This window comes from Neopsephotus bourkii, unplaced genomic scaffold (assembly GCF_033783945.1).
Source record: "Neopsephotus bourkii isolate Nb327-2 ecotype Australia unplaced genomic scaffold, CSIRO-AGI_Nbou_v1 NB_595, whole genome shotgun sequence".
NCBI lineage: Eukaryota > Metazoa > Chordata > Aves > Psittaciformes > Psittacidae > Neopsephotus > Neopsephotus bourkii.
In genome coordinates this window covers 24,133-47,209 of record NW_026901096.1, presented here as the reverse complement: position 1 = coordinate 47,209, position 23,077 = coordinate 24,133, and the positions used below count along the sequence as shown (strand labels likewise).

At 40.2% G+C, this 23,077-nt stretch overlaps 1 protein-coding gene across 1 annotated transcript; it reads left to right on the top strand.

Moving 5' to 3' along the window:
* The first annotated feature begins 2,946 nt into the window (after positions 1–2,946).
* Positions 2,947–4,288, top strand: LRATD1 (LRAT domain containing 1). The gene has a single exon (XM_061351709.1). It carries the CDS (start codon positions 3,114–3,116, stop codon positions 3,966–3,968), a length of 855 nt encoding a protein of 284 aa, XP_061207693.1. The 5' UTR covers positions 2,947–3,113; the 3' UTR covers positions 3,969–4,288.
* Positions 4,289–23,077: the final 18,789 nt, after the last annotated feature.

The window sequence follows — 23,077 nt, the reverse complement described above, 5'->3', positions numbered from 1 at the left end:
CCACCTAGATAGAAGTGCAGAGTCTTCTTTAGACCCAGACTCCTTCCTTCTGCACCTGCACTTTACTGAAGCAGTCTGTTCTCCGAGATTATGCATGGAAAAGATTAAATAATGCTTTGTTTGTTTAGAACTACCTAAAAATTACTCCGCGTAGCCTTGATGATTGGCAAATGTGGGAAGTGTGAACTGTGCAAGTGCAACTTAAAAAGATGCGTCCTTTAAATGGGAAAATGTAAAGTGTTTAGAAAACAGAAGCTGTTGATGAAGGCCTACAGAAAATGGCCTTCAACTTGGACTAGCTTTAACAATAAAGCACATTAACAGTCATTAAAAAATAATCAGAATATTTAAACACTGTTTTACAGTCTTAACTCTAAACCTATTATAGTGCTTTCTTAATTTAATTTAAAATGTTGCAGTTGGTGAAGGTCATGCCATAAAAGAACAATTTCTGACAATCATTAGAAAATCATTTACACAGTTCCAGAGATAAATAACATCCATCAGTTATGCTTAGCCCTGTGAAACTTTTAAGTGCAGATATTAGATTTTTTTTTTTTTTTTAATTCACTTTCTAGTTTTACACACACAGAATGCTACACCCTTAACTGCTGTAAATCAGCTTAATTCCTGTGTGTCCCCGGGTCTAGCCCCTGGGTTTATGACACATGGGAAGTCTGTAACCATCAACAGATTAGTATAACTGCCACAGTGAAAGATAATTGATGTCAGTCTTTGAATGTCATATCACTAAACACACCCTTTTTTTCTCTTCCGTTTATGATGTGCAGCCTTTACATACGGCAAAAAAATAATGAGAACAAAAAGAAAAGTCATTCTAGAAAGACAAGCATATAAATATTTGAATGGAAAAATAAAAGGTTCATTCAAAGTAAACATGCCTATCTAAGAAACTCAGTATTTGACCCATATGTACTTAGGAGTACAACCTGTACAAACTGAAATTCAGTGTATTTATTTAAGGATGTATATCTCTCTCTCATGAGAATAAATCAGTGGCATTATTGTTTCCAGTTAATTAAATCTGAAGACTGGAAAAAGGCCAGCAGTGAAGACAGATATTATCCAAAACCACTGAAAGCAGAAATAGTTATGTCTAGATGACAAAACTATTTCCAGTGTGAATAAAGTAGTAAATGTACTTCTAGATGAAAATAGTACTTTAATACGATTCACATAGGAACCAAAGAATGTCATTAAATTTTTTTTATGAAGTGTCTTAAAATATTTAAATTCTCACTTCTCAGAAGTTCACATGATTAGTGCACAAGACTGGGAACGCAGAAGAACTAGATTATAGTCCCCCGGGAATGCATCTTCTCCAAGGCTGGCAGTCTCCAAGACCTCAGTGTCTGCCTGGTGTCAACCTGCCTACCTCCTCCTGAGATCCCGGGGATCCACTGAAGCATTGAGAGCGCCTCACATAGAAATGGTGGTCAAATGAACTAGCAATTCCTGAGTTGTTTCCATAATGCGCAAAATGAGGTGTAAAAGTGTGTATTGCTACTAACTACTATAGATGACAGATTTTAGATTTCATATGTTTTAGGAAGAAATGGAGTGCTTCTGTCAGGCAGCCTCCTTTTTTACTTCCGACAAGTCATAGCACATCTTCTAGTTTGAGGACAACCCACAACCGCTGCTTCAGCCGGGTGTGGAAAGACAAACACAGGGTCATGTCAACTAACGTCAACCATACAAAATTTTATCGTCCCAGCTAGCTGACGGCTAAGCGGCAGTCACCTTCTTAAGGCAGTTCACGTCTTCCCAAAATCGGTCCTGCAGCAGGGGGGAGAAGTACCCCTCTGGAAATGCCCGTCTCTGCTGACTATAGGGAAACCCAGAGGACCCCTCAGGCTGTTCGGATACAACCTGAGGTTGCTGAAGTTAGGTGACGGGCATCCCACCACCGGCCTCGAAGGTCGGAGCAACTCTGGGACACGTGCAACGATCCAGCTGAAGCCGGGAAGGGATTTTTTTGACCAAAAGGCGCTCTTTCCGTTCCTCCCCCATTTATTTCTTTTCGGTGCAGGGAAGCCCGGCAGCGGCACACCGCGCTCTTTAACACAACCCACCCCCCCTTCCCCCAAGGAGCTCCGCCTCCCCACACCGAGCCGCCGCCGCCGCGCCCCGGCCCCGGGACCCCTGCGCGATAGCGGCGGCGACGCTTCCCGGCGTCACTGCTCAACCGAGCCCCATCGCCGCCGCCGCTGGGCGCTGCGCGGCGTGTCCAATGAGCGGGGCCGGGGCGGGCTCGGAAGCGGCGCCGCCGGTACTTAGGCTCGCCGAAGGAGCCGAGCAGCCCACAGCGGAGCGGGGCTGCACAGGCGGAGGAGCCGGAGGCGCAGCTTGGGAAGGACGGGGCTCGCTTCCTCTGCAGCGCCCATGGGGACAGGACGACTTTAAAGGAGTTTGGGGGGTTTCTGGCGCTGGGAGACCACGGGTACGGAGGGGAGCGAGAGGGACCCCGGGGTGGGGGGCGCTGATCGCCTGCTCTTCGCCTTGCTCCTTGCCTTGCTCCTTGCGGGGTCCAGGCCGGGCTGCAGGGATCGGGCGGGCAGGGGTGTCAGGTCCGAGGCTGTGTGCTCCTCCTGCCGCCCTCCCTCACGTAGGGCTGCCCAGCGCAGCTCGGTTCGGCAGAGGGAAAAGCTCAGCACCCTATGGGGCAGGCCCACTTACTCACCCCGGGAGCCCTCTGGTCTTGCGGAGCGAGGGCTCCCGGGCCAACTCCGTCCCCTCGCGCAGAGCTGGCAGGCGGCGTGAGCTGCCTTCTTCCGCGGCGGCGGAAGCCGAGCGCTTCGGGACCGCGGGGCGCAGGCAGCCCCGCACGGGGAGACGGGGCTCTACTCCGCCCGCTCACCGAGGGCAGGGGAAGGATCCGCACTAGGAGTTACTCCTTTGCATATACGGGAGGGAGGGAGCGGGGGAGGGATGAAGGTTTAGGGCGGAATCGCTGAGATCTTTTGTATATGCACTGATTATCTTTTTCTTTCATTTTTTCCCTGCTCCCTTTCACTTGTTCTCTCTGTCCCTGCTCACCCCACCCTTCCTTCAGATCCGGCCATTCCTGCCCTCGCCTCGCCCTGTCATTGATGGGAAATCAACTGGATCGCATCACCCACCTGAATTATAGTGAGCTGCCGACCGGGGACCCCTCGGGGATCGAGAAAGACGAGCTGCGCGTCGGGGTGGCTTACTTCTTTTCGGATGAGGAGGAGGACCTAGACGAACGAGGCCAGCCAGACAAGTACAGCGTGAAGGGTTCAGGCAGCCCTGACCAGGAGACGCCCACCCACCACCTCCACCACCAGCTGGTGCTAAACGAGACCCAGTTCTCCGCTTTCCGCGGCCAGGAATGTATCTTCTCCAAGGTCAGCAGCGGCCCCCAGGCTGGGGACCTCAGCGTATACTCGGTGTCAGCCTTGCCTGCCCTCTGCAAGCCGGGGGACCTGCTGGAGCTGCTCTATCTGGGGCCGTCGGAGCACCCGCCGCCGCACTGGGCAGTGTACGTGGGCAGCGGGCAGATCATCCACCTGCACCAGGGGCAGATCCGCCAGGACAGCTTGTACGAGGCGGCCGCGGGCAACGTGGGCCGTGTGGTGAATAGCTGGTACCGCTTTCGCCCGCTGGTGGCTGAGCTGGTGGTGCAAAACGCCTGCGGGCACCTGGGCTTAAAAAGCGACGAGATCTGCTGGACTAACTCCGAGAGCTTCGCCGCCTGGTGCCGCTTCGGGAAAAGGGAGTTCAAAGCCGGGGGGGAGCTGCAAGCTGCTGCCGGCACCCAGCACCAGCAGCAATACTATCTCAAGATCCACTTGGCAGAGAACAAGGTGCACACGGTGAGGTTCCACAGCCTGGAGGATCTAATACGCGAGAAGCGCAGGATCGATGCCAGTGGCAAACTGAGGGTGATCAAAGACCTGGCTATAGTGGATGGGAAGGAGTAGGGAAAAAGCAGGGGTACATCTTCCTTCTGCGCTGCCCGGGGAAACCAGCCTGCCACAGAAACAGGAGGCTGCACCTTCTTTCCGTGGGACACGACTGGAAGCAGGATCCATGGCAACATTCCAGAAAACCAGCATTCTTTACACCCATAGCCAGTATTTTGTTTGGCTTTTAATAGCATTAATGCTGAAAGAGCAAGAGAGAGGAAGAAAAGAAGGGGGGAAGTGCAGGAAGGCTGTTCTCAGAGTATGTGGACAAAGTCTCTCCTGTTGATCGATGTTGGTCATTCTAGCAACACACCAATAAAATTTCAAATTGAAAATTTTTTTTTTAATTTTTATTTCATGGCTTTAATCCATGATAAGTTTTGAACAGCTGGGGCCATGGATGTGGATTTAGCTAAATGAGTTTTTAGCTAATATTTGCCTTGCAGCCAACCAAAAGCGTCAGTCATACTTTGCTAACTGGGAGGGGAAGGGAGTTGGGGGGTGAGGGGACAAATGCCTCTTTCTTTTGTTTCTCAGCACTGTTGTTTCAGACTGTAGCTGCAACCCAAATTTTGTCCTAGCCAGCTCTGGCAAAATATTAACAGGGGAAAATGCTTCCATGTTTCTGCTTGAAATCTGTCACATTTAAAGTATTTGTCTTCTTCGCTTTCCGTTTGCAGCTCTCTGCTAAATGTCATCATAATGCATAAGCTCTTTCCATCTCTTCCCTCCTCCCACCTTCCCTGACTATTTTTTTTATAATTTTTTTTTCAGAAAAAGTTGGTGAGCAGCTGTTTTCCTGAACTAAGTTAATTGGTTAAAGGAAGTGGTGTATCTTGGAGAGCAGTACACTGTGTTGCTCCTCAGAGATCCATCCTCTAGGATCTCATGCTTGAGTTGTGGATTTGTATCGCTGTAGTGATTCTTACTGCACCACTGCTTCAGTACCTCTTTGTGCATAGGTCAATAGAATCCTGCAAGAAACAAATAGGTTTGAATTCTGCATGTTTCCTCCTTGAACCAGCAATTCATTGCATACTTTCAATTCCACTTAAAGAAAATAGATGTAATGTGGCCAAGTTCATCTTGCATTTCAAATTCTAAGCAACTACAAAATCCTGTTCAGTTGAAGTTTAGAAGTCCACATCTGCATTTAAAAGATGCCTTTTAATGTGATGTGATCAATGCCTTGTCTGTATTTCCAATCCTACTCACTCATTGCTTAATTATAAGTTTTGAAGTGAAAGATCAGAGTATTAAATATATATTACAAAATCTCAACATAGTAAGTATACTGGGGCATTTCTAGAGTCTGTTCTTTTTAATTATTCTTGAGCTGCATACAACTTGTGATAAGGATTTTTGTCTCTGCATGTTTCAGTACTGGAAAAAAAAATGCATTTGTTTTTGTCCCCTCTTCCAACATCAATGTCAGATGGCAGAACAGAAGTAATATCCCTCTTCTGTGTATACAATACACTCCACCCCTTATCGATGTACTGTGTCCTGGCTCCTTTTTTTTATTAAACAATGTCATAAGCAACACTGTTGCAATAGTAATTTCATTTCTGCAAAGCGTTTGGCTCCCATAGCTGAAGCTGTGAGGGTGGAGTGTACTTCATTATCATAAAAGTGTCAGCATAATTATCTTTGCTTTAAAAAAAAAAGGACCAAAAGACAACAAACCAGAAAAATAATTAAAAAACCCACAACCAGCCACAAGCTGCACCCTTTCAGTGAAAACTGGCTGGTTTGCTGTTGGCTTGCTGTTACACTTGGCAAAGTTATGTGGTAATAGGCAGTGTTACTTTTACTCCCTCCCCTCCACTTAAGTATCTTAGTACAGCACAGGGTAAAGGTGCGAAAAATGTGAATTGTCATTACTGACAAATTTCTGCTGAAATAGCCTCAAATCATAACATATGTTATGAATGTGTAATATTTTAGCATTAGATTGACAGTAGTTGTTTTCTGATAATGGTAGCTTTCCATGACATGAACTCTACATAGTATTTGTGTATCTCAGTTGTCATACTGTGTTAGATCTTCTCAATTGATCGTTAGAACTGTTTTCCCTACATCACTTGGTGAGGGCACTGTGGGATTGCAGAAAGGCACTGGCTTTACACCCAAGGTACTTGAAAAAAAAATCAAACTTCAGTGGTAGGAGAAGGAAATGTTGACAAAAGTAATTTATTTTAATTTTCCCTTATAAAAAGTGTGCATTACAGAACTGCAGTTGCAAGAGGCAGGGAGAATTACATGAAAAGGTAAAAAATAACAGAGTGTTTGTGAAGACAGGAAGAAAGAGTCACATTTTTTATACCTTTTTCTTAAAATTGCTCTTAGATGAATAATATAGAATCAAGAGGATCCTTGCAAGAACAGCATTGCAAATCCTTACTAGTGACAATCTGAAATATACTGGCTTTAAACTTTTCACTGTGCTTTCCAAATATCCCATCACTCTAAATAGCCATTTTAACTCTTGGTTTTTTTTTTCATGATTTACTAACCTGGTTCATAAACACAAGAATTTTCCTTGTTTTACCTTACTAGATGTGGAATGGTGTTTTGTAGTATGTAAAGGAAGTGATGATAACTAGTCTGTGCTTACTTATTCAAGCTGTGTCATGTCTTTGGCATCAGTGTAGACTTGTACAGATAAAGGTAACAACAAACTTAAGACCTCAGTCTTTTGCATAAGGTCTGGAGAAAATACTGGAGATGCTCGCAGATGCTATTAACTTAGGATATAGTATTGCCGTGACTATGTTCAAGTAGCAGTCTGTTATTGAAAACAAAGATACCCATACAGATTCTAATGGCTTTTTCTTCTGCTAGATTTCAGCCCCGTTACAGACAGCAATCTGGTCCTGATTCATTGAAGTTAATGGAAAGGCTCTTACTGACTTGAGTGACCTTCGGATCAGATTTTATTGTTTATGAGGTGGTTAAAATTTGTGGACCTTGAGAAGAAGTGAGATTTAAGATGGGATTTCAGAGACCAGAACGGCCACCTTTCTGAGATAGGAAACAGTAGAAGTGGGCAACATTGTGGAAATAAGGGAAGAAAACAGGCTAGTTCTGAAACAGGCAGTACTAATCTGAGATGGCAGTAGGGAAACAGTGAAAAGAAAAACAAGTGAAAAATAAATATAATAGCTTGTTCAGTGCCTCGAAACAAGAAATGTAAGGCAAGGGGAGCAGTCAGCTGTGAGAAAGGCAATGATGTGAATGACTGATAGGTAAAAAATGCAATGGATTATACTCCTTTCAGGATCAGTGACCTGCCTGAGTTAACATTTCTATTTCCAGCAGTAAAGATACTGACAAATTATATTAAATCTGTGGAATCTTTTTACGTTTTTCAGTCTAGCTACCTAGGGTAAATATGTATGTCTCATTCATTGCTGTTGAAGTACTGACTTGTAACTTGACTGCAATGTTAGGATACTTTGCATATTTTTCATTCGTGTCATTTCAAGTTTTCTGTTAGCTATTTGGGTAACAATTTTATAGAATCACTTTTGCTTGGAGAGGATTTTCTTTGTCTTTTCAAAGTATAATCTTCTGAATTGTTTTGAGGCTAACATTTTATTAAAAAATCAGTTCATGTTCTCTTGAAACAGACAACTTTTGTGGAACGTTTTACTGCCATGACCGGAATGTTTGCTGCTTATTGGCTGTGCATATAGGTAGAATATTGTAGCAAAATAGGTTTTGTCACTGTCGAAATTTGTCTCCATCGCCATCTTTTGTTTCCAGGTTACTTTGTTTTCATTTGTTAGGTTTTTTTTTCCCCTTTCAGGTCATTATGGTTGTAAAGAATGAAAAAAAAAATAAAAATCCCCAAAACAGAACCAATCCCCCAGACAACCTCCTAGCTTATTTTTTAGGGCAATATGCTATCAATCCATATGGGGATTTCAGATTTAAAGCAGGGTGTAACAACGTGTAGTGTTCAAGGTGTCAGAAAAAGTGGCCATTGGTCTGTGCTAGAGTATGCACAGTGTTAATTATCCTCATTTCATTTTAGTGTCTTTTGTATTCAGGTGATGCGCAAAAATCTGTTGGAGTTTATAGACCTGTATATATGATGTGTTAAACGTCTGTAACTCCAACCAGTGTTCACTGGAGTTGGGAGAATGTTCCATTTCCTTCAAGACGCGCAGCATCTTCTGGGGTCAGGTACTTGAGCCTGCTCAATTCCCAGCTCTCTGTCTCCAGCTACAGAGGAAGTTGGCTGGGATAGTTGGTTTTGGTTTTAAGGTTTAGTTGCTTTCTGTGAAAGATTTCTGCTAGAGTAGTTAAACAGTGTTCTGCACGTAATTATACCCATAATTATACCTGGCTGTGGCTGAAAAGTTGTGTTGCTGCTTATGTTGTGCAAACAGTGTGTTTTATGCAGTACAACCGAGGAGGAAGATGAAAGTCCTGGTCCCAAAGAATTAATCTAGAAATATGTAAGGAGGTATGATGGGGCTTCCATGCTTAAGGCAGTTTCACTGCAGAATTAGGACTTAAAGGATAATAATAACGAGAGTGTGATCAAGTGCTGCCGTTAGAGTTCATGTTAAGTGTTTCTGCGTCAAGTCTGGAATTTATTTACTTACTTTATTATTTTGAAATATCTAACTTCTCTGTACTTGGAGTTCAGTTTTGACACGTAAAACTGCCCTGTGCTCATGAATCCTCCGACACAATGCTAGTTTAATCTGTCAGACTTTTTTTTACAGTTTTATTGTAAAGAAAATTAATGAATACTGAGATTAGATACTTTACTGAACCACTTGTAAATCAGAAAGAGGGTAGCACAGACGTTAGGTTAGAGAAAGGAAAATAACTAGGAATCTTCTGTTACTTGGCATATCAGTGGATTTACTCTTCATTATATAGATATAATCTATACAGATATAAACTACCAGTACTGTATATTTTTTTAAAAAGTGGTTGTGGCACTCTGCATTATCTCTTTTGCAAAACTATTATCTTGTCTAAATAATACACATCCCTTGTGAAGTGCTGGGTTTTCTGTATATTGAAATGCCATCATGCTGTTGAAATTAACAGTTTAACCATATTTACCTTTAAGAAATAAACTAAAATTTGTCTTTTAGTATTTTATAATTGAGCAGCTAGTAATATGGACTTTCATTTCTTAATTTTAAATAATTTGCTTCCAGCACAAATTTTTTCAGGTAGATAATTCTAGAGGAATCACAGAACTTCCATTAGCAGAGGCCATTCAGACTGTGTTTTCACTTTTACATGGTGACACTTTTTCTCTTTTTTTTTTCATATTTTTATTTTGGGCTTTGGAATATTTCTGATTCTGCAGATGATCAATGCATATAAAACTGCTTTCCTCTTCAAGTATTTGCAGGATCAGGATCTTTAAAATAAAAGAAGATCTACCCCCTTTATATGGCATTTACTTTGGACTAAAATCAAGCAGTAGGAGTAGCCAGAACCAAAACCTCAGTATCAACCTCTTGTAGAACTAATGGAAGGTTCACTTGTGCGATGTCAACAAGAATGGCCTTAATTGCATATTCCTACTTGTACATATTGCAATCATCTATGCAAATTGATATTTTCCCAGGTAAAGTGGGTTAATGCTTTCCAAACATCCCTTTGACTTTCTCTTGTGTGGCTGTGTTGGGCACAATAGAAAGTCTGAGTTTAGTGTACAGGCTTGAGCCTCTGAAGTGCTATAGGGCAAATATTTCCAGCTATTTTGACAGGAACTCAGGTGGAATTTGGAACCAATGTGGGTACCACAGAAAAGCGTGAGAGAGTTTGCAGTTAAGCATCTGGCTGTTCAAGGAAGATGTTTAGGGCTAAGCTTGAAATTCTTTCTCTTCTACAAGGTGCATGAGGGTGAGTAACCATGCACCCCTCTTACACAAAACCATTAACACTTTGGAGATCCATACTACTGCCTAGGCAAAATAGGGTGAGTAAAATATGCGGTGTCTCCTCAGCCTTAAGTAGCAAATAATTTTTCACAGTTTAAGCACTGTTTGGTTGCAGAGTGGCATTGGCAATCTATTTTGAAAAGTCATATTTTTAAGCTCGTAAGCTAAGCAGCATAATGCTTATAAATGGTAGACCTCAGTAATTTTTCTTGGTGATTCCTGTACAGCGGAGGTAAGAGCTTGTTACCAGCTTGTGTAAATAAAACAGAAACCTCAATTCAAGAAAATTGTCATGGGGTAGAGTTTGCAAATAAATGAAACTATCAAACCCCAGGTTTACTTCTGACGTGGCACTACCACTACTGCAGGTAAATAAATGGCAAATATCTAACAGCATAAATAAATACAAACTGCTGCGTTGTGACACTTACAGCAGAGTATTTTATGCCACAGAAGGAATATTCCTTGTACGTTATTCAACAAGAGTAAACATATCACAATCTGGTCTCAAAACAGATCTTGTTTTCCATATGTTCCTATTGTTTCCATATGCCCTTTCAGTCAGCTGAAAGCAATATAAAAACTGAGCCTGAAAAATATATTAATTGTTTGTAAATAGTTAAGCATAAATTGATATGCATATTGATATATAACTAATAGATATATTTGTATATACATATACATACGCATACCGTGTGTATATATATTATGCATACACACACAAGTCTTGACTGTTTTGTTAGTTTTGGCAATAAATGGCAGTCATTTCTATATCTATATTACTTGTACAACAGATGAGTACCCAAGACTTTACTGACTGGCTTTTGACACTATTCAAGTGTTTGCTCTTTAAGATATACCATGGTCTTCTGACATGAAAAGAAGTGAGTTAAATATGTGGGGTTTGACATATTGCTACTTACTGGAGGAAAACTATCAAGGAGCACTACTTGCAATAATGTAGTACCCTCTTAGAATGAACTATGCTGCTACTGGCTTGTGTATTTATAAATAAAATAATGCTCCAGTGAATTATCCATCCATCTTTCTTTCTAACATATTTTAATGGATAGTGCTACAAATGTTTTTCCATAATTTGAATGTTTTTCCCCTCACTATAATATTTTTGAAGCATAACACTGGAATTAGCTATGTTCTGTTGTTCAGACATGCTCAACCATTGTTGCATAGTTGCTCCTAAGTAAAGATATTTCAAAAGCTAAATGATGGGGCTTTGAAAAGCACTTACTATTGATTTACTCTCCCCATTAAACTCATTGATGAACTTGCACCAAAGTTATTTGGGCCATAGTTAAGCTAACCCTGACTGCTTTTAGAAGTTTTACCTAACGGATAGAGGGTGAAAATCAGTTCTATCAAGAGCTGCAAGTGCTTCATGTAGACTGGATTGCTGAGTCCTTGACAGATGAAATTTCATTTCAGGAGCTAAAATAGTTATTCCAGGTCCTCACCCATGAAATTCATGTCTCACCTGATAAAAGATTATGGATCTTTTTTACCTATAAAAAATTATTCCTCCTCATCAGACCATGCATGGGTGATATAAAGCCCTTTTCCATGAACAAGCCCATCACTAGAAATCACTGTTACAGAGACTGTCAGAACTGAATCCTTGCTTAGAGGATACTGTCATTTCGAGAGGCTGTGGAAGAAAACGAATTTACTCACATAGCTTGCTAAAGTCTATTAATAAAACAATTTTATTGAATTAAAGAAATAAATATATTTCTGAAAGTAGATCCACTATAACAAAACATGGGCCACTGTAACATTGCTGGTAATTAAAACATCTGAGCAAGCATCAGCAACAGTTACTTTTAAGACACTTGGATTGTATGTTTACATTTTCATTGAACAGAGGTACGTTAGATGAATGCAAGGACCTGTCTACATTTATCACATAACTATATATATATGCTAATATGACACAACCCTTCTTTAGGTTTAAATTCAAACCTAGGCATGTGATACATCTGCCTAACTGACAGGCTTTCTGAATTAGTATTTAAAGCCTGTGCTGACTTTATACCATTGATTCCTCAGTTAGGTGTAATCAAAGGTCATTAATATTGAAGAGTCCACTTTAATTGACCCATTGACTCATTTTAATTATGGCAATATAAAGGAGTGTCAGGCGCTAGACCCCTTCACAAAAGGTCAGTTAATATGCAGTTCATCCTGGCAGTAATATTGCCTGGGTCCTGTTAGCACTAGCTAAAGCCTGTAAAAGAGTTTCCTACTTCTTTATGTCTTTCAAGTTGAATGAATAGGGGAAAAAGATTGGCAGAAGAAAAAGGTTCTGAAAAAAAGTCATGCTCAGCAGAAATATTGGGCTGTTCTTTTACATTTATTCTTTGTATTACATATATACTAGAAACACATAGGTAAAACTTGCTCTGTGTAGGAGCACGAATTATGGGAATTACACCCTTTAAATTTTCACGTTAGAAGCTCGCATAGGTACACTGAATACAAAAAAGAGGATAATCTTTTGCTTTTCTATTTCACAGCATGCTAGTAACTTCTCTTAATCTGTAGGAACTCAAAGTTGACTTCACCGTCTGCTGATAATGTACCCCAAGAGCAATAGTAATGTCAAATGTTTGCATACTGCAAGAGATATCAGTACTGAAAACCTAGCTTCAATTTTATTCTCCTAAATCCTTAATTTCATACATACCTTTGAGCTTTTAACATTGTTCCCAAGAATAATGTCCATGATAAGGTGAATGGAAATAAAGCAGGAATATAAAATGACAGAGGAAGAATTTGTTTCATGTTTGGCTATGGATTGTCATATTCCTCTTATTTCCTTGAAACAGGAACAAAATTTGTATTGATAGGGAGGCATTTGGTTTGCAAGATCCATAGACTTTTTTTTCAAAAGTCAGGTGTGCTTTACTGAAATAAATGATATAGAAAATGTACCATTTTGAGTTTAATAGAGTTGTCATACTGGGAGAAAAACCTGAGTCATATTCTTTAAGCATTCCAAATCTTATATGAACTAGTTTCAGACTACTTTGAATTAGCTCAAACCCATGAAACTTAGTTTTGTATAAATTTTGTTCATAATGGTCAGTGCTTTATGAATATGCCTAGTCATTTGTGCTGCCTCATCTTCTCAGTACTTCACTGAAGACCTCTCAGACTGGTTATTTTTTCCAAACTATGTCAAACTTCTGCCACCTGAAAATGAAGCCCCTGAGCAGACATCAGTCAGAAACTGAATATTGAAGACATCTTAAGTGGAGCTTGGAAAATATTACATATTTTAAAAAGTTTTCATAGCTGTAAAATAAATCTTACAAAACATGGAATTAAATATTGTATCCTACTAAACATTAAATAGGTCAGGAGTTTTAAACATACAGGTTAACACAAGTGTATTTCATGTAAAAAAGGTAGCTGCTAAGGAGTTTATCTTAAAAATGAACCCATTATATCTTGAATGCAAGATGTTGAGCTTGAAAAGGTATTCCTTACATCTGATTCATGAGCAAATCTACCCATTCTTGGTGAGGTTTCCTTTATCATTCAAATAAACATGTCTATGTATATGAATGCTTATGGGATCTCTGTTATTGCTTTTGTTTGTGTGTAAGAGTGGCTCTGTGTGATCACAGCTAACTGCTACAGAGATACTGGCATCTCTATTATCTGTACATTGAGTGTGATCATTAACTGTTAGCTAGGAAGAAGGCAGTAGAAAAAAATCAATGCAATTGTGGTCAGAGGAAAAATAAGACAGGGATGATAGCAGTGGGAATGATTCTTCTGCAAATGACATTTCACCCAGTGTATGAATGGGGGGAATGTATAGCTGAATGATGCAAATGCAACATGGAATGGAGGTAAAAACCAGTTCACCAATTCTAGGACTTACCAGACACACAGACCAGTGTGTTGGATGTGGCACAGTGGAACACATAACAGTCTTCTCAGTAGGGCCTGTATTATCATATCAGCCCAAAATGATATTTAGAAACATCCTTGCAATTCCTGTTGTGTCAGTGCCATCAGGTAATTTAAGTATAAAAGCTGTAATATAGCCAATCAGCCTAGCTTCATATCTCTTTTGGTTAGCTGAGAATCATCCCATTTACTCTGAAATCTTGATGAAATGCAATGTTTTGTTACATAAAGACCTGTTTAATCTGATTTCAATTATCAATATAGACTCAAGTTTTTCAATAATCAATGGGAAAGCAGTGTCCAAGCTACTTCATTCTCTTGAAGATGCCTGCATCTTCATTGGCTATAGGAAGTGTCTAGCATAGCAATGCTCTTAATTTACCTACTGTAGTTAAGTGGGACAAAGACTCTGATTTCCCCTCTCCTCCAAATTTCTTCACCTGGAAGTTGTGTATAAAGTCCAAGTTACTCATCTAAGCAGTAGAAAGAGAGCCACGATTTCAAATGACAACTTGTCCTATCTCAACACACACACTTCAAATGCCTTTCTCTCCACTTGTTTAGTGTTTACACAACTAGGATTAACCTAGTGCTGCAGTAGCTAAAAAAGATGAGATTAACTGAGAGAAAAATTGTCTTGAAATTATATGCTTTCTTTGCCACACTAATAAAGCTTGATTTACTGAGTTGAAGAATGCAGTGTAATCCCAAAACAGTGACAATCTTAGGGAGACTGTACATAATTAATAAACCCCAGTATTTGACAAATAGGCAATTACACAGAAATTATGTTGTAACTGTAAACAATATTCTTAAAAATGAAAAAAAAAATTGAAAAAGTTCTCCTGAATCATTTGCCCAATTCTAATCACACACAAAACCTGCTGCCTTCTGGTAAGTTTACAGAGCTCAGTTAATTATTTTAAGGATTTCCCAGGAAATGATTGCACAGAATCTGGACATATTCAATAAATTAAAAACAAATATTAATTACACAACTATCCATTCAGATGCTCAATGCACTTTAGCTGTCTTTTATTTTCTCACAAAGGACCAACATACTGACATGTTAGTTAATTGAATGCTTGATTGAACAAGTAAACCTTATACTACACTACATCCTGCCAAATTTAAATTCTGGTGAGCTGCCAGAGGAAAACATTTCCATTGTAAGAACCCACCAATGATATCTTAGAAAATGTTAATCTGATGGCTCATTTTAGGAGATCTGCAACTGATTTTAACTTTTATAAGGGAAAATAATGTGAGAGATGTTGTAAATGTAAAGCTGATTTCCATACTACTCAAATGCAGTTAATAGAATCATAGAATCATAGAATAGTTAGGGTTGGAAAGGACGTTAAGATCATGAAGTTCCAACACCCCTGCAATGGGCAGGGACACCTCGCTCTAAACCATATCACCCAAGGCCTTGTCTAACCTGGCCTTGAACACTGCCGGGGATGGAGTATTCACAACCTCCCTGGACAACCTATTCCAGTGCCTCACCACCCTAACAAGAAAGAATTTCCTCCTTATATCCAATCTAAACTTCCCCTGTTTAAGTTTTAACCCGTTACCCCTTGTCCTATCACTACAGTCCTTAATGAAGAGTCCATCCCCAGCATCCCTATAGGCCCCCTTCAGATACTGGAAGACTGCTATGAGGTCTCCACGCAGCCTTCTCTTCTCCAGGCTGAACAGCCCCAACTTTCTCAGCCTATCTTCATATGGGAGGTGCTCCAGTCCCCTGATCATTCTCGTGGCCCTCCTCTGGACTTGTTCCAACAGATCCATGTCCTTTTTATGTTGAGGACACCAGAACTGCACACAATACTCCAAGTGAGGTCTCACGAGAGCAGAATAAAGGGGCAGGATCACCTCCTTCCACCTGCTGGTCACACTCCTTTTGATGCAGCCTAGGATACAGTTGGCTTTCTGGGCTGCAAGCACACACTGAAGCCGGCTCATGTTCATTTTCTCATCAACTAGCACCCCCAAGTCCTTCTCTGCAGGGCTGCTCTGAATCTCTTCTCTGCCCAGCCTGTAGCTGTGCCTGGGATTGCTCCAACCCAGGTGTAGGACCTTGCACTTGGCATGGTTAAACTTCATGAGGTTGGCATCAGCCCACCTCACAAGCGTGTCAAGGTCCCTCTGGATGTCATTCCTTCCCTCCAGCGTATCAACCGAACCACACAGCTTGGTGTCATCGGCAAACTTGCTGAGGGCGCACTCAATCCCACTGTCCACGTCAGCAACGAAGATGTTAAACAAGACAGGTCCCAACACCGATCCCTGAGGGACACCACTCGTTACTGGTCTCCAGCCAGACATTGAGCCATTGACCACAATTCTTTGCGTGCAGCCCTCCAGCCAGTTCTTTATCAACCGAGTGGTCCATTCATCAAATTGATGTCTCTCCAATTTAGAGACAAGGTTGTTGTGTGGGAAAGTGTCGAACGCTTTACACAAGTCTAGGTAGATGACATCAACTGCTCTACCTCTGTCCATCAGTTCTGTAGCCCCATCATAAAAGGCCACCAAATTGGTCAGGCAGGATTTCCCCTTAGTGAAGCCATGCTGGCTCTCACCAAGCACCTTGTTGTTTTTCATGTGCCTTAGCATGCCTTCCAGGAGTATCTGCTGCAAGATTTTGCCAGGCACCGAATTGAGACTGACTGGTCTGTAATTCCCTGGGTCATCCATTTTCCCCTTCTTGAAAATGGGGGTTATATCTCCCTTTTTCCAGTCGTCAGGAACTTCACCTGACTGCCATGATTTTTCAAATATGATGGCCAGCTGCTTAGCAACTTCATTTGTCAGCTCCTTCAGGACCCACGGATGGATTTCATCAGGACCCATGGACTTGTGCACATTCAGATTTCTAAGATGGTCTCGAACCAATTCCTCTCCTACAGTGTGCCCAAGGTCTTCATTCTCACAGTCCCTGCGTCTGCCTTCCAAGACTTGGGTGGTGCAGTCAGAGCCTTTGCTACAGAAGACTGAGGCAAAGAAGTCATTCAGAACCTCAGCCTTCTCCAAATCCTGTGTAGCTAGTTCTCCTGAGAGCTTCCTGAGGGGGCCTACGTTCTCCCTAATGTGTTTTTTATTTGCTATGTACCTGTAGAATCCCTTCCTGTTATCCTTAATATCTCTAGCCAAGTTTAATTCTAACTGGGCCTTAGGTTTCTTGACCTGGTCCCTAGCTTCCCGGACAACATCCCTGTACTCTTCCCAGGCCGCCTGTCCTTGCTTCCACTTTCTGTAAAACTCTTTTTTCATTTGAATTTTCCTCAGCAGCTCCTTATCCATGCAAGGAGGTCTCCTGGCCCTCCTGCTGCACTTCCTTCTGGTTGGGATGCAACACTCCTGAGCTTATAGCTTATATCCTTGAAGACCAACCAAGAGTCTTGAGCCCCCCTTCCCTCTAGGGCTATATCCCATGGAACCTTACTAAGCAGGTTCCTGAAGAGGCCAAAGTCTGCTCTTTTGAAGTCCAGGGCAGTGAGCTTGCTGCACGTTCTTCTCACTGTTCTAAGGATCTCAAATTCAACCATCTCATGGTCGCTGCATCCAAGGCTGCCCTGGAGTGCCACATTTCCAACGAGCCCTTCGCTGTTGGTGATCACAAGGTCAAGCATGGCACCTCTCCTTGTCGGCTCCTCTATTACTTGCAGAAGGAAGTTGTCTTCCACACAATTGAGGAACCTCCTGGATTGCTTGTGCCGGGCCGTACCGTCATTGCAACAGACGTCAGGGTGGTTGAAGTCACCCATGAGAATGAGGGCCTGTGAGCATGAGGCTTCTCCTATCTTCCCATAGAGTGCTTCATCTGCAGATTCCTCTTGATCAGGTGGTCTATAACAGATCCCCAGAGTAATGTCTCCCATCACTGTTTTGCCATTAACCCTGACCCACAAGCTCTCTGTTATCTGCTCACCAGTCCCCAGACAGAGTCCCATACTCTAAACAGAGTTCCATGCTCTAGACAGAGTTCCATACTCTTAGACAGAGTTCCACACTCTAAGACAGAGTTCCATACTCTGAATGAAGTCTTCAAGTATGTCCAAACAAAAAACCAGCACATTTTTATAAATTAATGTTTTATGCTAGTTATAGTAGATTCTGTTAAAAAAAACAACAAACAAACAAACAAACAAAAAACAAACAAAAAAGCAGATACATTCTGTACTTGCTGAAAATTCTGAGGTGGTTGTTGAGATTAGTCTTACCTTAATGTTAGGTAGCAGACCTGCAGGCTGGCAGAAAAGACATGGATAACATTTTAAAGGATGTCTTGTGTTAGTGAGAAAAATAAGCATTCAAAAATTATTAATCCTTACACAGAAATGGATACTCTAGGATGTCGGCTAGGTAACCATACACGTGCAATCTTTAACACTTGTTGTGCTCTGTGTTTTTGTAGATGACAGGATGCCCAATCAGACAGAGATTCATTTGTCTTCATCAAAACTCATTTACTTAGTTGTAGTGATGGTCAGTACAGCCACAAGACAACAGACTGCATTTCAGGAGAATGAAGTGTAAGAAATTAATGTAACCATTTGTAATTAAGTTAATATATTTCAGGATTAACAGCTCAGCTGTTATTCAGAACAATGCTGAAAATTATTTGAAAGTGATGCAAAAGATTGTAACAGAGCTCTGAGAAATCTTAAAGTGAATTTTAAATCTGAGGCTTTGATGTTAAGATAATGTAAACTGAAGAAAGGTGAAGTCAGAGCTAAAGGCAGGCAGAAGACCCAAGTTTGATTTCTTTAACAGCACTATGATTTCTCAAGTACTTAATTGCTGTATTTTGTTCATATGTTTAAGGACTTATTAACTAGATTGTTGTTTAGTCTTTTGCAAGCAGAGGAGAGAGTTTGCTCCTCTGTAGCATATACTGTAGTCCATTGTCTAACATCATCTGCAAAATTTTCTCTAAGGGAATTTGTGCAGTTCCCACAATCTCCTCTACTTTATTACTGTGACATGGATTACTGGAACACAGTCTGTGGCTCATGAGGGTATGGTGACACACAGAGTAGCTGTTTTGTGAAATCTATTTACATATAGCAGAAAGGTTAGGATTTTTTTGAGGATTGGACATGATTATTCAAGTGATCCTACTCTTACGGTACCAAATCAGTTTACTAGCTAGGGATATCTCATTGAAAAGTGTTATAAGAAACCAGTCTTTCAGGGTTTGAAACTGTCAGTTTCTATTAGTGGAAGCATTGAATTAATTTTCCCATTTGTGCCTAGTACTTTTGAACTAATTGCCTTCCTGTCCTCAAACTTCAAAGTCAGAGTAGCTGTTGCCTTTCTTCAAAAGAAAGATAATCTTATATGTTTTGATGGTAATGCCATTTCATATTCTGTCAATGCAAATCTATTTGACAAGACTGGTGACCTGAGGGTGAGTTGATTCAGGCAGCAGGTGGTAGACCATTTGTACCCCTTGTCATGTTCTTAGATCAGCACATTCCACTTATATAAAGGCTGTAAACTTTTAAAGACTTAGTCTGACTTTTTAAAATCACAGAAACCTCTTCAGATTTTCTGAAGCAGAAAAGCTGGGTTTTTTTTCCCAGTTCTCACAGTTCTTTATAACGCTTGCAGTCCTGCCTTTTCCCACAGTCAGGCAGCTTTGGAATCCAGTGAAATGCAATGAAAACTGTTTTCTGCTACAACTTTGTGTAATTTTGACCCAGGCCTGTGTAGTTACAGAAGTAATTTTGTTGCAGACAGTAATTCCTTTCCTCTTTTGTCCATGAGCATTTCTCCATGAGCATTCCATCTTACCTCACTTGTCCTGTCACCACTGGCCTACATCTGGGGTGATGGAAGGTATCCCTAATTAAAATGTGTCACTCTGCAGGAAATCATGGAAAAGCCTGAGTCATTTAAAAAAAAAGATTATTTCTTGCATTCACTGCTAAAGCACCATTGTGGAAAGCAAATATCCTGTATTCCTGGACCTATTCCAAGTGCTGTTCAATACATATAATTAAGCAGCAATTGAATAAAATGCATGAACATAATCTGGAGCCATGACCAGAACCCAAGACTACCTCTAGCAGCTGGAAGAGTTCAAGCTGAAGTCCATCAAAGTCAGTAGATACCCTTTCATCCATTTCAAAGGTTTTTGAATGAGGCCCAAACTTGCTTCTGAAGCTCTCTCTAGACTCAATTTGTCTGCGACTATAGTCTGTCGGTAGCCATGGCGCTGAACATGAAAGAAACTACTTAAAATGAGGAAGACATTGAAGTGCCAATATTGCACAATTCTCTAATATCAAAGGTGAATTTATGTAATAAAAAATTCAACCTTTCTGCAGGTTCTCTTCTTGACCTCTTGATTTCCCAATATTGAATTTTAGGTCCTAGCTGACAAATTTTACAATGCAAGACAATGGCAGGAAGCACTTGTACATCCTTGTTTACTGCTCATCTATACTTTCTCAAGTTTTGTGTTATGCTCTGATCAAACACCATAAATAACTGTATCAAATGGCATCATATAATGACATTTCCTACTTAGAAAGACAGATGAGTAAAGGATATGCAGATTAAAAAAACTTAGATGCAGAGATTTTAAGTGCTCCCTTGATGAATTTCACACTTGACTGAATATTATCTAATGAAAATGGCTGCCTGAGAAATTCCAGCATCACTTTCTGGTCTCTGCTTAAGTCATTCTTCATGAAGCATAAAAAGTAGATCAGAGATAAAGCAGGGAATGAAACTGAAAAATAATTTATAGTAATATAATTGGTACCAGTAATTTTATTCTAAGGCTTGACCTTTACTAGGTTTTTTTTCATTACTGGAAGAATTTACAAATACATTTAAATAATCCCATTTTCAAATAAAAAGTGATAATATCTATCCTTGGAAATATGCCGTAGGTAACATTTGTTTTATTAAATTGAACTACTTGTTCATTCATTCATGCATTATGAGTGCATTTTAGAATGTTTTGAAAATACATATGATAAGTCAAATATTTTTTAAATCCTCAGCACTTTGATGAAAGCATTATTTCACTTGTAAGGAGCAGATATAATTAGTCTTATTTTCTCCTCGCATTTGAGGATTGGAACATATTAATAAAGAACCAATTTTTTTTTCTCCTACTTTCAGATATCACACTAAACTGCTAATGAAATAATTCTCTTCATAATGAGTTCTGAAAATATGGTCATCTCTAGAGCTGGAAAAATAATGGTCTTAGTTCATTGGTGATTATGGTCATGGTATCAAAAACTAAGCTAGGTTAGTATTCGCTTTATGTGATCTTCAAATTTCTCCTATTTACTCCATCAGGCATAAGAAGCAACCAGTGACACAGTTAAAGGTATTTAGGGTTTTCAGACATGTTGGATTTTTTTATACCGCATGACAGTAATTTACATTGTGAAGAACTGTAAATATCACCAAAAGAATAAACATTTTCTATAGGATTTCTAGTTACTGGACTTTTCATAAATAGAAGTACTCCTATCAAAACTTGGTTTGTTGAGTTGCCTATTGTGATACAGTTTAATAGATAACAGTGAATAGCCCCTACTCACAGCACAGCAGTCTTCTTAAGATTCTGAAAACCAAATAGCAGCCATGCTATCTGCTCTAGAAAACATCACAGCAAGACTGCATCTTGGGATTTATTGTAAGTCCTCATCCGCTAGTTCTCTTCAGAGGACTGCATAATCTATCTGGTCAGCTAACTGGGCTTCTCAAGTTCTAAAATGTTGCAAATGTCTGCTCTGCAGTCAGCCTTACAGTTCATGATTCAGAATGACCTTTATCAAGACATCACTTAGTTGTGGAATGCCAAACTAGAACTGATTTTTTTCTTCCACGCACCTGCATTCAAGTCCCTGTTGTTAGAAACCGTACCATCTTTGTAGTGGCGGGGAGAGGGAGGTAGAAAGGAGAGAAGTGGAAAGCAGAGTAACTAACTTTTATGCTACAGCAACTTCCTGAAACTGTTGTAATAGAAGTGGAGGAATAACACTATGAATTCTCATGAGGAAGCTGAAAGGAACAAATTAAAACTACATAGAGCTTTCAGGGCAAAATAACATCAGTGGAATGAACACCAGACACTGTTTCTTGTCATCACCTTTTTGCATGTGATGACATCAGCACTGGAGTTTCACCTTTGCAGGTTGGGTTTGTCAAGTTTGCTTATTTTCTCCTTTTTCATGTGCATATGGTTCATTATCTTTAACTCTTGGGAGATTCTTGAAGGGAAAAAACAAACAAACACACAAATAAACAGAGGGGTGTGGCTGTAAAAATAGTAACTTTAATTTTGTCTTGATCTCTGTGTAGGTTGTCCCACGCTTTCACAGCATAAACTACTGATATTAACAATAACAAATAAAAACAAGCAAACAAACAAACAACAAAATGACCCTTGGCATCCATTTTTGTGTTCCCAGGGTCTATGGTTTTTCTACTAAATTTCAATAGATCAGAGAGTCATCTAGTGGTCAAGATAAGGAATTCTGAATTTATTTTCTATTCAGGAGTTGTCACTTGCATTCAGATCTTATGGGCTGTCTCAGACACTGACAGCAAATGGGGTAGCAGTGGGTGGAATGTTATTAGAATAAAATAAGAAGGGAGATAAAATGTATCATCTGCTGCAGAAATAAAACAGTGAACTCACTCATGGCCATTTTATAATTAATGTCAGCTAAAAATTTGAGCATGAGTGTATCGGCCATTTTAGAGTATTGAGAGTTAAGAGTCTTAGCTTGACCATAGAGAATATCCATGATTTGGTGGCACCAATGGCTTAATCTAAATTTTGTATATCCATGTAACTGAAAGATAGATACTATTCAGTTTCTCTCTGTAGCTACACAAAGCAAATCAATAAAAAAGCACTGTGCAGTTCTCCAGGTTATTAGTTTTTGTGATTTGCCCTATTGTATCTCCTAAACTAGGGGACTGATCTACATTTGAGCAATGAACTGTTAAGTCTATAAATTGAGCTTAAAATTTCAAACCTTAACAGCCAAATTTTGTATTATTTGCATTTAATTTTTAAAACAAAATGTTGGCATTTTTTGTTTGGGATTTTTTGTTTGTTTGTTGTTGTTGTTGTTTTTTTTTTTTTCTCTTATTAGATCAATCCATGTATTTTTCTAACTCACTAACCCATCTTTATACAGTGGCCAACACCAGGAATGGTAAGAGAATATGTACAGATTTATCACCTTCTCTAATTTTAAAAAGGCACACTATCCT

Coding starts and splice junctions, on each gene's coding strand:
- LRATD1 (XM_061351709.1), top strand. CDS start 3,114: ATGGGAAATCAACTGGATCGCATCACCCACCTGAATTATAGTGAGCTG.